Raw genomic sequence first — 17,181 nt, 5'->3', positions numbered from 1 at the left:
CCCGAGACAAGAGACCACAAAGAACATCCTTAAAAACATTTATTTTTAGGGTGCAGGGTTTGTGACACCATAGCATCTATGAAAATAGGGTAGAAAACACACAGGCTTGGGGGGATGGAGCATGCTTCTGCATGAAACCAGCGGTTCAGCACACGTTCTTGGTCTTCAGAGGCCTTAGAACTCTTAATGCAGAAAGCCCTTAAACGGTCATGTAAATACACCATGTTGCAACTGATGATGAGGCAAATGATATGATTCAACTGATTCCACAAAACATGCTTCTCATCAGATGTAGTTCTACCACCTTCTCCAGAGCCACGGTGTCCCCATTCCTTCCGACGTAAGAGTCTGACTAAGTCTCTCCCAACCACTCAGAGTGCAGGGAACTAAAGGCAGCAGCTCAGATGTAGAAATAACTGCAATGAGGGAAGATGAGAAGGGAAAGAGGTGCTGATGGGGAAGGGACAGGAGCGAGTTCCCCATTCCCCAGTATCCAAGGCAGCCCCAACTACCAATAGCCAAAGGTGGCTTCCAATTTGATTAACTTCTTTTTTTTTTTTTAATTTTATTTGTGTGTGTGTGTGTGTGTGTGTGTGTGTGTGTGGCCAGCTCAGCCCACCAGGGAGCAGGGCTGGCTGGCATGCGGTGCTGGGGGACTGAACCGCGGTCCCTGTGCTTTTTTGCTAAACTTGTTCTAAGTAGGTGCTCCAGACCACCGAGCCATCTCACCAGCCCCAATTTGATCAATTTCAATTCTCAATTTACTCAAAGAAGGAACTCCAGTGTTTTAAGTTCAAAAATCATTCCTCTAGGTTCATCCCCTTCCTATTCAGATGAGGGTGTGGCTGCCCAGGGCGTGAAGGGACCCGCCTACAATTGCATAGCAAGCCAGGATGAACTGCGTGGACCTCACGCTTCTGGATTCCCAGATTGGTCTCTTTCTACTGTGGAGTATACCAGTCATACCATGCCAATATTTTGGACAATCAATGGCCACATTCAAAGGCAAAAAAGTTCAATTCTAACAAGTACTCAAGAATATAATGGCCAATATAAGAGGCACAAGAGAGTTCTTTAAAAGTTGAACTGGGCCAGGTATGGCAGCACTGCCCTCCTCTGCTTTTAAGGTCACCCTGGGACAGAGCAGCATAGAGTGGAAAGTAGCAGGGTTTCTACCTCCAGACTTGGACAAGGAGTTTCCCTCCTAGAGTTTAGTTTCTTCACAGAGCAGTACCAGGACACTAATTACTGTGCTGCCCACCTTTGTGGGACTGGGCTCATGGGTGGGACAGTGCTTTCTCCACTTTAAGGACTAATGTGAAGAAATTCTAATCACCAGAGATCCACCAGATAGTAAATATTCTCCTTCTTCCACTAAAAAGGGAGAAAGCCTTATTCTTGGATGAGGTCAAAATGTATATAAGTAGAATGCTCTATACTATACTGTGATTCAATGTCCAGGACCTCTGGACCTGATCCCCTTCCACACTGTGATGTCCAGAAGCCGGATCTCAGCCCACATTGTGCAATGCTGGGATCATAGTAGTCGGTATGGTCCCCAAACACCCACCAAAGTACCTGTCCTATCTAGGACTAAATCTTAAACTGAGGGAAAGGACAGAAATGTAAGAGTCACACTAGTTATCTACACCCTGGTATGAGGTGATAATTTGTTTTTAAGGGAATACCATTTGAAGATGAACACTAAGATCAGGCTTTCTATATTTATTGTACAAGGCTATCTTACCCTAGGATGTCAGGGTTGGAAAGGATTCTGGTGACATCAGTTTCAAATGCCACAATCACAGATGAAGGACCTAGGCCCAGAGAGGGAAAGAGACCCATGAGGTCACACAGCAAGCAAAAATCAGACTGAGGAGTGCTGAGAAATTCCTCCCTCCTTCTACAACACAAACTAAGTCGCAGAGCATGCACTAATCAGTCACAGGTCTGAGTCACACGCACCTCAATTGGAGCCCTTTAGATTACAAATATGCCAAGATTTGAGCTCCCTGGGAAGGAAAAGTTAAAAAAGAATTCACACGAAACAATCATTCCAAGAGTATAAAAAAGCTACATGCACATCTGTTTTCCCATGTTTATCCTGTTAAAAACTACATCTGCGTATGAATCTAGTTTGCATCCAGTTTTTAAAAACATACAAAAGGGGTCATCTACAAACAGTTTTCCCAAGTCTTCACAAAGCAAAATGGTTCAGTATTTGACTTCTTCATTATCCTGTGCTCAATGTCTCTAAGACCCTGGGGAAAAAAAAGAGGGGAAAAGTTAGAGAAAAAGGACCTGTTCTGTCACAATCTGCTGTGTGTTCAATGGGAGGTGATTCCTAAATTCAAATATTTCTTTGCATGAAATGGTTCGAGGGAAGGGTCAAGGGGTCCTGCAGAAGCCCGAGAAAAACATGTGAGACCAGTAGATGGAGATTTCAGACACACGCATTACAGCTCAATACAAGGAAGAACGTTTCAATTATTGGAAAATTCTAAGGTGGTTTTCTGGCAGTAGTGAGCCCTGTACTTCTGGAGGCAGGCAAGCAAGAGCTGGCCAACACTGCACATTTTACAGGGAACTCAACACCTGAATATGCAATAAAATAGGTAAAATATGTTATACAAAAATAATACATATAAGAAGATATATTTAGGGGCCGGGGAGATGGCTCAGTAGGATAAGCGCTTGACTGACAAACTCAAAGATCTGAGTTCAATTCCCAGTTCCAAAAAAAAAAAAAAAAAAAAAAGATATATTTACCTAAAACAAAGGAGTCAAGTATCAGGAAGATAACTTTACAACCTGATTAACTCTTTCCTGAATTCTATCTTACAGTCTTAAAGTAAAAAAACGTTTTTTAAAAAGTTTTTGAGGGGCTGGGGAGATGGCTCAGTGGAATAAGTGCTTCCCTGGAAAGCAGAAGGGTCTGAGCTCAATCCCCAGTTCCGCAAAAAGAAAAAAGTTTTTGGTACAGGGTCTCGCTATGTAGTTTGGATTCATAGTGATCCTCCTGGCTCAGCCTCCCCAGCACTGGGACTACAAGTGTACACCACCATGCCTGATTTTGGAGCTGGCACAGCACTTCTGGGGCCGGCACAGCTTGCAGTACCAGGCATCAAACCCAGGTCTTTTCACTTGCCAGGCAGGTGCTTATGTCACTGAGCTATCTCCCCAGCCCTATCTTAGTTTCATACGTTCACACTTTCCCCTTTTCTATGACCTCTGAATACCTGCAGACATTTGCCTTTCAGCCCCAATGCCACTTCCCAGTGACATCTGCCCTCACTTTCCTTAGTTTCAGGGGCTTCTCCTACCTCAAAACGACACACATCTTTTTTCCCCTAAGCTGCAGCCCTTGTATTCTAATGATGCTCACTTTTTATTTGTCTGTGTCTCCCCTACAGATCTGAAGAGAGTTCTTGCACACAGAAGGTGTATAACAATAGTGGCCACAAGGTTATATTTAATTAGAACTATAGTAAAATCCTTCTGCTTTTAAGAAATTTCTGTTTCTAGTTTTTCCTGCTCTACTAAAAACCTGTTGGTCAGCCTTGGTGATAGTCCCATAATCCCAGGTCACGCCTGTCCTCCCACCCTGTATGAGGATCCTGCACCCCTGCCCTTTGTCTCCAGTGAGAGTAGTACACACTGCCTGGATTCACCCATCCCAGTGTGACCTGTGATGTGCACTGGCCAATGATGTGCAGGCAGATATGAGGATGGTGTGCATTTGCTATATAGTTCAATGATGACGTACATCTGAGCCAGACATTAACTGAGACTATATACTTGGCTTGGCCTCTTACTTAACCCTTCTGCCAGAAGAGTGTATGTATTCCACACGGGAGCTGCTCCTCCAGCTGGGTCTCAGATGAGAAGAGCTGTGGAGCAGAACCACAGCCAGCCCATACCAGTGATATGGAACGTGAGCAAGAGATAGATGCTTCTGGCTGAGAACCAGCAGCGCTTGGGGTTGCTACACAGAAAAAGCTGGCTGAGAAAGTGATTCATTTCCCAAGTTCTCAGTTCCCTGTAGACAGGGTGCAGATGCAACCCCAGAGTCACCTGTGTGACTAGGCGAACTAAAGGCTGTTTGGATCTCTGCATTCTGCCCCCCCCCCAGCCCCGTGAGACGTGTTGCCAAGCAGCACACAGGACAGTAAGCAAAGGGGTGAGAGCCATCCTGGGAGAAGACACACAAAGCCCAGCGGTCTTCTCTGCAGGAAAGTTTCTGTGTAAATGCTGTTGAAGTGACACTGTCTACCACCTCTTGGGCCTGGAGGAAATATCCTTCCCACCTCAGAGACCGAGAAACAGTTCCAGCTCTTTCATCCTGCAGACGCCCATGTTCCCAGCTCTTGACTGTGCATGCTGGGGAGGTCAGAGACACGCAGAGCACACAGAGGTCCAGCGCTCACCTTCACACCGCCCAGCTCTTCCCCATTTTCCCTCCTGTGTCCCCACTTGCGTATTTCGCTTCTGTGTTATCGCATATCTAGTCAGCCACCTCAAAACTCTTGGGACACAGGCAGGAATAATGAAATGGCTCAGAACATATACCTTCATCCGTCACAGGCGGTCAGCTGGAGCTGGGGAGCGGGGGCTTTTGTATCTGCTCAGATCTAGGACCATCACTGTGCTGTGCGATACGGCTTCCCCAACCACATTGGCCGCGTGGCACTGGTACACGCCCTCGTCTTCCTTTCTCAGGGGACTGATCTAGGCACACAGCAGGCACAGTCACACAGTTACATGCAGCACAACACAAGACCTGCTTACTTAGCTTTTAATGCTCTATTTGACCACTTGCTCCTTTTTGAATAAGACCAACTCCTGTTTGTCTTCTTGCCTCGACTGCCAAGCGGCGCACTGTAAAACATTATTCTTGGGGACCCTCTTGAAGGGCAAGATCCTTATTGTGGCTTTTTCTTTAACAATTCCTCTACATTCCTGCCTTTCACTCTAGCTGCCTGGTCCTTTTATTGAAGGGGACAGTATAGATTATGAGGAAAAGACTGCAAATTATAAAACAAAACTCTTTTAGCTAAAGAAGATCCATAAAGTGTTCCCTGTAGGAGTCAGTGTTCCCTGTAGGGGTAGCCCTTTTAAGTACCACCAGTAGTATTTTCTACTTCTTATGTTTGCTTGTCAAAATGAGGGAGTGTGCTTGGTTGGTTTGTAAAGGCCATGGGCCCGACTGCATTCTGAGGCCTTCAACTGGGTACAGAATCAGCCCCTCCCAGAGCTGTGGGGACATGGGGGAAGCCATCCCTGGTGAGCATTCCTATTCTTCCACCTTCCAGACACTTGGCATTCTTTCTTTTTAAAGCAAAAATACTATGAATGGCATAGCAACCCTGGAGGGGATCTTGACTATACCTGGTCCCTCTTTACCAGTTATGTGGTCTTAGGTGGATTACTGCTCTATGGCTACCATAACCAACCTTTTCAAACTTAGTGGCTTAAAACACAAACTTATCATCTATAGTTTTGGAGGTCAGAAGGCCAAATGGGTCTCAGGAGATGAAAATCAGGGTGCAGCAGCATTCCTATGATTCTAGGGTAGAACCTGCTGCCTGGCCCAGTCCAGTTCCTAGTAGACAGCTGTGCTAGTTAATATTGATTGTCAGCCAAGTATGGCAGCAATGCCTGCAACGTCAGCACTCTGGGAGACTAAGGCAAGAGGATCCCAAGTTTGACTCCTGCCTGGGCACTTTAGTGAGACCCTGGTCCAAAATAATAAATAAATAAACAAATAAATATTTTTAAATGGGCTAGGAATGTAGCTATATGTTGTTACTGGGTTGAATCCTGGTATCCTCCCCCCAAAATTGTCGCCTTGACTCAAGAGAGTTGACTGGTGCTCGCTTTGGCACCACATATACTAACATTAGAATGAAACAGAGAAGATCAAATGGCCCCCGTGCAAGGATGACATGCAAATTCATGAAGCATTCCATATTTTTTTAAAAAAGAGAGAAAGGTGACTGGCTAGTGAGGGCACCAATCTCATGAATGGGAGGCAACCATAGGGTTATATGTGGTGCCTGGTCCCTGCCACGCTGGTGCTCATTCCCTGTGCTCTGCTTCCTGGCCACTGTGTCCTGTCCCTAGCCACCGTGTCCTGTCCCTCTTCCACCATGTCTCTTCACCGGAGCCTGCTGATCATGGACTGAGACCCAGGAAACTATGAACCAAAATAGCCCTCTCCTGTCAGCTGGAGGTGTCAGGTACTTTGTCCAGCACTAGAAAGCTGACCAATATACCAGTGCTCCTTGGCTCATGGCCCCTTCCTTCAGTTCCACCACCAGCAATGGAGGCGAGAGGCCTTTTTACATCCCCTTACCTGGCTCTTATGCCTCCCTCTTTCTTATTCACACTAACCCTTAAATTGGGCCCAACTGGGTGAGCCAGGCTCCTTTCTCTGCCTTAAAGTCAGCTGTTTTTTTTTTTTAAACATTTATTTATTTATTTATTTATTTATGTGTGTGTGTGTGTGTGTGTGTGTGTGTGTGTGGCCAGCTCAGCCCACCAGGGGGCGGGGCTGGCTGGCATGTGGTGCTGGGGGATTGAACCATGGTCCCTGTGCTTTGCTAAGCTTGTTCTAAGTAGGTGCTTTAGACCACTGAGCCATCTCACCAGCCCCAAGTCAGCTGTTTAGCAAGCTAATCTCCCTCGCCATGTATCATAACCCACTGACAGGTCTTGTGAGGGCCTCTGAGGCAAATCCCTGGGCTCTCAGGGGCTACACAGCCTGCCAGACATGGAAGGCCTGTGAGACGAACAGGAAGAGCTTTGAGAACTCTCGCATGTCACAGAAAGACAAAGGTTCATAAAGTCAGCCAGTAATATCAGATAACCTGAAAAACTCACCAAAATCCACCCTGTGGCCTCGTGGTCAGCAGGGCCCCCTCGCACCTGGACAGCTATATTGACGTGATCCCCAGGTAACTCCTCCAGGACCTCGATGCCCTCAGGAGAGTGTGTGATCTACAGCAGAGAAACCATGAGCCACTTAGAATAAGTACTTCTAACCCCAAACATCTCCATCTTCCCAGGGACTCAAAGGCTGAAAAGCCCTAGCACCAGTCTTTTAGTATTCAAATAACATCAGGTGCCTTAAAAACCTAAAGGTGTGTGTAAGCAGCACCCCCTGCTGGACGGCAAGGATGCTAACATCGCCACTATTTGGCAAAGGCAGTTCACAATTTCAGAGCCCTTGTCAGGACTGTTGAGCCACAGGAGCAACAAATGTCATGATAGATCTTCAGGAGGATTGACATTTGGGACAGGACCAAGTCTTCTACTCTCAGCCAAGGCAGTCTACAGCTCATCTCCCCCATGCAGCAGGTTCTGGGTCCCAGTAGCTGAGCTAGGCTGTGGCCAAGGCAGCAGATGGCACGGACCAGACTGCACCAGTCCCTCTCCTAGGGTAAAAGTTTGGAGAGGGAGGAGTGGTATGCAAGGCTTCTTTTGTAATCTTCTGGCCCACATATAAAGGGATACACATGAGCACATTTAAAGGAAAAATTTCACCACCCACCGTTCTGTCTGTCTCTGCCTCACCCAAGTGCACATGCGCGTGCACCCCCTATACATACAAGAGTGCTTGGAGACAAATACCTTCCTCCACGTGATGACTGGGGTGGGCACTGCCCTCACCTCACAGGACAGGTAAACCTGTGCCCCAGTGACATTGTGGACACTCCGGGGTGGCAAGATGACCACAGGAGCTGTGAAAAGAACACAAGGGATCATGGCTTTATGCTGTCCAGGCTGCAGAGGGCCTTGGGGACCTCTGCCCTGAGGGGTGCAGTGACTCCTCAACTGAGGGGAGATTTTTCTGACCCACTGCCAATGTCTTACCACCAGGAAAACGGGTCCTGAGAAGCAAGACCACTTCTCAAGGTCAGTGACAAAGCTCCGGCCTAGCACACTCCCCCTGTAGGCACGTCCTGGACCCCAGCTGCCATCCGTGTACGGTTCAGCCACAGGTCCTGGTGGCCTCCAAAAGGGCTTTTCTGCTTCTGCATGCTGAGTATTTCAAAGCAGGACACCATTTCTGCCAAAGCAGAGCCCCTTGGTACATCATGGACATAACGGTCTGCATATGCAGACACCAGGCTGAACTACTCCATTCCCAAGCAGACCTGGGAACCCGTGAAGGGAGAGGGGGCTGAGCTTCTGTGACTCCAGATGAGGCAAATGCAGCTCTAGGATGGCAGGCATTTTAGGAAGCAGAGGGGAACGTGGGCTCTCTGGAGGGAACCCAGGAGCCTGTGGGTATGAGTTAGGAACTCAGCTAACAGCAAGGGTGTGGTGGCACACCTATAATCCCAGCACCTGTAATCCTCAGCAGGACAGCAGGGTTGAGCCAAGTCTGGGCAGCTCAGTGACTTAATGAGACTCCACTCAAAATTTAAAAAATAAAAAGGCCTGGAGATGCAGCTCAATATGAAGGCTCTGAGTTTACCTTACCAGTATTATAACAAAACAAAAACAAATAAGCCCAAAAAACTCATATCCCACACTCTGCCTCCTTCCATGCATGGCATCTGCTCTGTTCACAGCCATCTTTGAAAGTTAAGTCCATCCTGCAGGTCCAGTTAAGCAACCACTCCTCTGACCAGGGAGCCTGCATCTCTTCGACCTGCTGAGACATGACCAGGCTTACAGCCAGGTGCACCTACCTGAGCTCACCTGTGGTGGACAGCAAGTTCAGCCACCCAGCTGCATCCAAGGTGTAAGGAGGAGGCCTGGCCATGCAAGTACTCTCGGTTCAGGCCTCCTCGCATGGGAGCTGGGAGTTATACACTCCTCCCCAGGGTTGTGCAGGGGACCCACTCACAGACAGTGAGAAAGCAATGGCTTCACTACCCAATATGCAAATAGGGGCTGGGGTGGGGAACGTGGCAAATAAAAGAACAAATGTGTTCTTCCAGGGCCATCATAATACAGGTTCAAGGGTTCCTGGGGCTTTGCCTAGTGAGGCCTCAGGAACAGACTTGCTGCCCTTCCCAGGCCTGTCCCAAGAGGGGAAGGGCCCTCACCCCCAGGGGAAGGCTGTAGTAAAAATGGAGCACCAAGGGAGGTAGACAGGATGGAGGGGGGAGGGGGAGTGAGGGACAGGACTGATGCTCTGTCTAAGGCAGAGAAGTAGAAGGATGCAAAAAGATTAGTCTGGCCCCTGCAGACAGTCTGGGAAGCAGATCCTGTCAGGCTGGAGAGAAATTATGTTAAGCCACAGAGTTTTAAGATGATGATAGCATTCCAACTCCCCAGAATCCTGCACTTGTCTGTGACACATCCATCCAGACTTTGCTTCCATACTTCCAGTGATGGAGAGCTCACTACCTATAGAGCCAGGCCCTTCCATCTTTGGAGGACTACTGGTAAGAAATCTTATCCTCTGGAGTGAAAAGCTGTCTCTGTAGCTGCCACCTGCTGATCCCAGGGCTGCTCTCTGGAGCCCACATTTCTGGGGATGCCTTGGTTTTCCCTGGAGCTGAATACCAGGACTATCCAACCATTCCAGGCTGCCTCTTCCAACACTTGCTCAGCCCACTGCTTCAGCTGTTCCCACCGGGCTCCCCTGTGAAGGACCCTGCCAGTCCATATCTAAAGCCCCCAAGGAACCAAGCTCTGAGACACCTAACATTGCCCACTTCCACAAAGAAGCCCACGGCCTGGCTCTGGCAGCAGCCCCATCTGTGATAACAAAGAAAGGCTAATTTATTCACATTCCCCTTCAGAGCCTCCCAGCCACACAGGTGCTGTGATGTTGCCTCCACCACAGTCCTTAAATGGTTCACTTGGGGACCATCAGAACCCTCTTCAGAGCCCTCCATGGATCCCAAAGGGACTCTCATCACTGGGTTTCACTTTCATTCATGTAAAGTCATAAATTTTAAATGAGATTTCATCAATCCTTTTCTGTCCTAACTGAATAAACCAGTAAATCACATTTCTTCTTCCTCGATCCAGTTCCCTGGCTGGCCACTGACTCTTTCATTACCTGCAACTAAAGAGGAGTGTCTTGGAAATACTATCTTTGTCACAGATGTCACAGCAGGAAATATCATGTCTTTTACAAAACAGACTTCTGCTTTCAATGTCAAAGGGATACTTCATAATTTATTGATTTGCAGATCTGCAGACAGTACTACTTATTCTTTCTGGTATGCCGCAGTTCTAAGGTTTGACAAATGCATACAGTCATGTAACTACCACGGTAACCCAGACATAGAATAGTTATCTCAAGAAATATCCTCAGGGTGCACTTTGTCATAATCACCTGCTTTTCACTTTAACACATACGATTTTAAATTTAAAACATTTTTATCTGAGACAGCTCTTCATAGTCAATAGTATTCATAATTGCAATGGTGATAATGTCACAGACTAACGCAGTGCCTTCCACTGACAAGGTTGGAGAAACACCTGTCTTTCCAGCAGTCTTACCAGCCATCCTAAGGGGAAGCCTTGAAGGACTGCCCAGCCTTGAATACTGGGCTAAGGCCATGAGCCTTGTACCTGTTTCGAGAACCTCTACTCTCTTACCCTGCCTCAATGCCATCTTGCTTCTCCCCACGGTACTCTTCCTTGTGCACCACCCCTTCCACTCTCACACCAGTCCTGTGAAGCGGTGGTTTTTATCCCCATTTTAGAAATGAGAACAGAAAGGCTCATCAGGGTGAAGGGCCTGGAAGAGTGGAAACTCAAAGCCAGCTCCCTGGTTCTATGAATTTCCATACAATTTTTAAAGTGAACCATTTGCTTTTTGCACGGACTCCATCCCAGAATAAGAGATTAGTTCTTAGGGATTGTGTCAGGAATCCTCAGGACAATCCTCAGATACAGAGATTTGCTGGAGGGCTCATAGAACTCATGGATATACTCACGGTTTACATCAGCACAAGATACAAGGCAAAATCAGCCAAGGGGAAAGTCGGGTAGAGAACCAGGCACAAACTTCCCCAAACTTCTCCCAGTAGAGTCACAAAGGGCACAATCATGAAAAGAGACAGCACCTGTAGAATGCTGTCCCCCTGGAGGCTCATGAGGGCTCAGTGCCCAGGGTGTCAACAGAGGGCTGGTCACACAGGTACCCACTGCATACAACAGCACAAGCTCCTGGAAAGTAAGCAGGTATTTGGCGGTGCTATTTGGTCAGTGTCCTCTAACGGTCCACATGTTAAAGGATTGGTTCTCAGCTGGTGCAACAGGGAAGTGATGGGACCTTTAGGAGGCAGGGCCTAGTGGGAAATCTTGGGTCCTGAGGGGTGTGCTAACCACTTTCTCCTTGTCTGCAGATAAAAACAATGGCCACCGCCAGACAGCCACCAAGGAGATAATGGATGAGCGTGTGTGAACTATGGATCTGTGCAGAAGAAAAGGATCAATATTATTATGACAGTGTTTGGTGATGTCTGCCTACCCTGCCAATTAAATGGACCCTTAAGAGCTGGAATAGTGGATAATGGAATACTAGTGTCTCTTCTTCTCTCACCGCCCTCTCTCCTCTCCTTTTTCATCCTTCCCTCCCCTTCCCTTCCCCCTATTCCTGAGTCAAAAAGTGAGCCACTCCTGCCATGCTGTGCTGCAAAGACAAACAGGGCTGCTGATCTTGGACTGAACCTCTAGAACCATGAGCCAAATCAACTCTTCTCTCTGAGTTAACCACTTGAGGTATTTTGATATAGTAACAAAAAGCCAATGACCACAGAGGCAGGTTGCACTGTACAGATCAGGCACAGTGGAGCCACTCACATCGGCCCTAAGAGTGGTGATGCCGTCCTGAAACCCAGGCTCCCAGCCTGCCAGCAGTCCCCTCTGAAGGCACAGCCTCAGGCTGGCTATGTTAGCCCCTTTTTGTAGAGGCAGGAAAGAACCCACACATCACCCCCAAAGACCAGTGAAGATATTCCATGAGATGGGCAATGTGTCTTTGATACTCTTAGGACATCCTTTGTCCCCAGATGTATAGTACTGGGATGCTCAAAGACAATCAGAGGCAGGAGGGACAGCATGGTGGGTTAGGGCACGGAACTCCACTGCTAGTGCTGCCTGTGCCACATTCCGGTAGTGTGACTTGGCTTCGTTCTTTTTTTTTTCTTTAAACTAGCCACAGGAGCCCACCCTTCCCCTTCTTACTCCCTGAAGGCTGTTGTGAGGAATTGCTGCAAGACTCTAGGGTCCATGAGTCTCCTATAGAGGGACTCAAGGATGTGGCAGGCTGTGCCACCCCAGGGGCAGACTCTTCCACCATGCCTTGCCTGCTTGTCACCTCCTGGCTATGTCACAATTCCCATCAGAGGGACCTTCCTAGAGGGCCCAGAAACCATGGGCAATGGCCTGCACCCCACCAGCCTGGCACATAGCTTTTCACCTTACTGTTGTCAGAGCAGCCACAATCCTGAAGGCCAGGGTTTCCCTTTCCACTTCCTTTGACAAAAGCCTGTGGCTCTGGAGGGAAGGTGGCTCCTGGTCAGCCGCAGCTTTGAGTGTGCCAGCTTCCTCTCCCCAGCCCAAGGGCTAACTGACAGGTAACACAGAATAGTTGCCAGGTGTGCTCAGTCACAGGCAGCAAAACCACAAGGTAGGCAAAGTAGTAGAGTCAAGCGCTTGGGGTCCTGGGCCAACCGCTCAGCGTGGGTGTGCTAACCACTTTTTCCTCTTCCTCCTCTATAGATAAAGAGAATGCCTGCGTCCTCCGGGTGAAGGGAGACAGAAATGTGCCTGTGTTAACTGTGTGGATCTGCACAGACGAAAGGGATCGATACTATTACGATCGTGTGTGGTGATCTGTCTCCCTACCCTGTCAATTAAATGGGTCCTTAATAGCCGCAACGAAAGAGCTCTGCAAATGCCTCTGAGATTTCTTTAAAGTAAATGGTGCCAGGCAAAGAAAGAATATCAAAGGTCATCCCACAGGACTCCATCTGAGGTACACAACCAAAGAGTTTAACAATCAACACACTGAGCAGCCCTGATAATTTATGCTAATAGTCACAATACCACGTGAAATGAGGAATAGCTTAATCCTGCTCCCTGCAGCCTGTGCTCCAAATCCCCGCCCTCAGCATGAAAGGCTTTGGAGCACGAGGCTCCTTCTTTGTCCCTCTGACAAAGTGGCATTTGCTGCCTCTTCTGGTTACCTGGTAACACATACCTCAGGTTTCTAGAGCTGAAATTTCAACCAATGTGAATTTTCTAAGACTCAGCATATAGAGAGCTCATGGGGCTGCTGGGGCTCAACATCCTGCAAAGAGCCAGGAAATCCCAGGCTGGGGTCGCATCTGGCTGGGACTAGCTCTGTGGCTCAAGGGAATTCCCTTCTTCGTGTTTCTAGTAAGTGGGAGTGGGACCTCCCTGGGGTAGCTGTGAAAACCAAAGGAGAAAATGAGGGTAAAGGAACATCCAACAGTATGAATCATTCACATGCCGATCTTCAGTGTGTGTGTGTGTGTGTGTGTGTGTGTGTGTGTGTGTGTGACAGGATCACTGCCACTACCAGGCACTCCAGGGTGTGTCAGAGTACAGGAGGTACATGCAGCATTTAAGTCTAAGTCCAAAAACTTTTCACACTGTCTCACAGGGGCCTGGGTATGTATAAAAATGCTTCTCTCCACCCCCTCCCGGGGAAAACCTCATCACCTTCCAGGGAGGCCTTCTTTCCTTTATATCCAGGAGCTGGGGCACTGGAAGGTTGGGCAAGAGCTGAGGAGGGGTGATTTTACCACTGACATCCAGCGGAACAGCCCTCTCCCTCTGTTTCCTTCAAGCAGGGTCCCCAGGGGCATTGTTAAAATGTGCTCCTGCTGTGGCTTCTGAATTAAAGATTGCTTTAGGGCAGCTCGGAATGAGGTGCCAAGTAGCTAGGAAATCTCTCCCTGTTCACACCTTCAAGCTCCACCAGGACACAAGGGCAGGAGGTCACATAAGTACATGAAGAGAGAAGGTGACAGAGAAAAGGTGTCAGTTCGGAGGTGGATGACACAAATGCTGGTGGGAAGGACAGCTGAGCTCAGGAGTTCTGACGCTTGTCACTAATGAGGTCATGAAAAGCCAGCCTTGAGTGTCTCTTTATTCCTGGGGCCTGGGTCTGGGTTGGGCCTCAGAGCTCATAGATCAGATTCGAGGGGCTGTCACATTTACTTGTCATTCGGTAATTTTCAGTGAATTAGGGGTATGGGGTTTCCATCTGCCATCTGTCCTTACTCTGGTAACCATGGCAACCACCATCTGCCTGACTTAATACTAGCAAGTCCTGTCCTGAAAGAGCACTGACTGGGTGTTGGGACCTGGGAGCTGGCCAACCTTTACGGGTCATCTTGTATAGGTCCCCTGTCCTTGTGGGGTCAGTCTCCTGTTCATAATAGCAGATTTGGTCAATGCATCTTTGCAATGTCTTTCTCACAGAAACAGAATACCACTCTAGGGAGAAATTATCTGATAGCACTGGTGCCACCCAAATTCTGGAGATCTGGTCAGCATTTCTTACGTCTCCTGCATGTGGAGTTAGTGTTACCTATCTGCAGACAAAGGGAAGTGCCTGTGTGAATTAAATGCTGACGAAAGCAGATTGTAGGATCCAGTGACACAAACTACAAAGAAAAAGACAGGATTGTTTAAGTGTCACAGGGCAGAAACAGGCATTCCAAGTGGAAGGGACCTCAACAATGGCTCCACAGGACACAGCCAGAAAGAAGGTGGAGGAAGCAGCTCAGGGTCATTCAAGGAGCCCTGAAGCTGCTCAGAAGCACTCTGAGCCAGCTCTGTTCTTTATTGGGAGCCCCAACTAGGAAAAGCCATGGCCACCTTCCCAGGCACCATGAGGCTGGCTGCGTCAGATCCCCACTAGACCACACATCATCTTTCTTTCCTAGAACAGACTTACTTTCTCTTCTCCAACAATCCACTGTATCTCTGGACTTGAGTACACTGGTCCTGGAATAATGGGGTAGGGTGGGGAATGAGGGGCAATAACACAACATTGGATATTCTTAAGGCCTGGAACCCACTTCACTCCCACTCCTGTACCCAGCTTTCCTTTTGAAACTGAAGTCATTACATTCATGTTGGCATTTAGTCTGAACTTGATCTTCAGGCCCAGGACAGAATTCCTGCTCAGAAGCATGAAGCTCAAGACACAAACTTGCTAGGCAAAGGTTCATTCATCCAGGACTCTCCATTGCCCCCGTCTAGACAAGAGTAGACTGATAGTTTTAAAAAACCTAATGGGCCAGCCATGTCTCCACTTAGACCAACAGGCTAGCAAAGCAGGGTGCTTTGCCAGCCATCCCTTATACTGATGTTTTGTGTTTTGAAAAATTACACAGAAAAGATAGGCAACCATGACACCCAGGGATGGTTGTACAGTAATGCTGGTAAGCTTAAGTTTTCAAGTCCCTAGCAATTCATAGTTTTCTATTCCTTTCCTTAAAGCAGGCAGGTCCCTGCTTACACACACCCTTATCCCCTAAAACCTGAGTCTGCCCCCAATGGCACCCTAATCGTTTTAGAGCTTAAGTCTCCAAAGAGCTCACCTATTCTGGATGGGCGCTTCCACAGGACCCTCAGCTGGGCTTCGCCCTACACTTGCGGGCCTGTGCTTCTGCCCAGTGACTCTTGATTCCCCATATGGAGCTACGTGATAGCCTCAGCTTCCCTTTGGTTGCTTCCATGCAAGCAAGCCATGTGGAACCAGGGCACCTGGACATTCAGAGCCAAAGGGAATGCTTTCCATAAATCCCAGCTTCCCAAAGCCAAACATGCCACCATGGCACACAATTGTATCTGCAGGTACCACGGTAAGTTTCAAAGGGTGAGAGGGCTCACCAGAATTCTGCCCAGTTCCAGGGCTGCCATCTCCATGAGCATCCAGGATGTGGATTCCCACCCCATTATCCCTGCACACCCGGTAAAACGAGAAAAACTGATCCGGAAGGGATACTGAGGACCAGGAGGCACCATTGCTAAGGAGCATCATTTACCCAACACCCTAGAGGACTGGGGTCCAGCTTTCCCGGCCCGCCAAAGTCCTGCAGAACCGAAACTCACCAAACTGGCAGGGGCCATTGCGCGCCTTGTGCAAGTGGCCGGAGTGCGTGTGGGGCGCGTACCGGGCGCGCAGGCGTAGCGCGCAGATGCTGGAGTAGGTGCGGCCATCAGAGCCACAGACGGCACCGCGCTGCGCACAAACGCAGAGCCCAGTGCCCTCGGGCGCCGCCCCCGCGGCCCTGCTCGCGCACACCAGTCCGGGGCCGCAGCGCGCTCCAGCCGGGCCCCCGCAGTTCGCGCCCTCGTTGCCCAAACATCGCGCACAGCAGCCGCACTCGTCACGCGCGGCGATCCCGGGCGCGGGGCACCGCGCGGGCGCAGGGCAGTGCTCGGGCAGGCATGGGCCGCACTCGGAGTGCCGGACGCCTGCGCCGCGGAGCCCGAGGCCGGGGACCAGCGGCGGCAGCAGCAGAAGCAGCAGCGGCAGGAGAGGCGGCAAGCGCGGCATGACCTGCTTCGAGACGGCCGTGGCGCCTCTGCCTCGCATTCTGCTCCGAGAGTGCGGCGCTGCCAGCGCGCCCGCCCCGTGGCCGCTGATTGGCCGGGCCTGCACCGCGGGGTGCCCGCCGGCTGCGGCCCGGCCCGGGATGTTCCCTCCGCGGTGGGCGCCAGGCTGGCCCCGGGCTTCAAACTGGGAGGATGTCACCAGACCAGCTCCCCCGCATCAGAGCGCTGATTGGGCTTTGGGGGAAACTGAGACCCAGTTCCCTTGAGCGGGATATTGCCCGAGGTCGCTAGAGTAGTCAAGATTGGATGTTTGGTCTTCACATACAAGACTGGCTCCGTTTATGTTTCTTAATCCTCCCTGGAGGATACGCTGTTTTATTTTGCATTGCTTTTAGAATTTTATTTTTAAAAGATAATATGTGATTTTAAATGTCAGATTTTAGGGCTGGGGAAATTGTGCAGTAGAATAAGCGCTATCCTGGCAAATGCAAGGTCCTGAGTTCAGTCCCCAGTACCGCAAAAATAAATACATAAATAAATAAACGTCAGATTTTACAAACATGAATGATGAAAAAGCGTGTTTCCCTTCCACTCTGTGTTCCAATCCCCCAACCTGGTTTATAGAAGTCACTTCGTTTGTCAAGGGTTTGGGAATCTTTTCAG

General features: G+C 49.1%; 1 protein-coding gene and 1 non-coding gene across 2 annotated transcripts; one reads left to right on the top strand and one right to left on the bottom strand.

Annotated features, from left to right (window-relative positions):
- Positions 1 to 751: 751 nt before the first annotated feature.
- On the bottom strand, positions 752 to 16,519 carry Igfbpl1 (insulin like growth factor binding protein like 1). The gene is made up of 5 exons (XM_004631823.2): positions 16,072 to 16,519; positions 7,633 to 7,742; positions 6,883 to 6,999; positions 4,570 to 4,728; positions 752 to 2,261 (listed from the first exon to the last, which is right to left on the bottom strand). Exons 1-4 carry the CDS (start codon positions 16,517 to 16,519, stop codon positions 4,579 to 4,581), a joined length of 825 nt encoding a protein of 274 aa, XP_004631880.1. The 3' UTR covers positions 752 to 2,261; positions 4,570 to 4,578.
- LOC111816986 lies at positions 5,870 to 5,975 on the top strand. Its single transcript, XR_002821285.1, has one exon. It is a non-coding gene; the product is annotated as a U6 spliceosomal RNA (small nuclear RNA).
- Positions 16,520 to 17,181: the final 662 nt, after the last annotated feature.

Source organism: Octodon degus, unplaced genomic scaffold (genome assembly GCF_000260255.1).
Source record: "Octodon degus isolate 3935 unplaced genomic scaffold, OctDeg1.0 scaffold00045, whole genome shotgun sequence".
NCBI lineage: Eukaryota > Metazoa > Chordata > Mammalia > Rodentia > Octodontidae > Octodon > Octodon degus.
The sequence above is the reverse complement of the archived record's forward strand: the minus strand, read 5'-3'. Positions and strand labels throughout refer to the sequence as shown.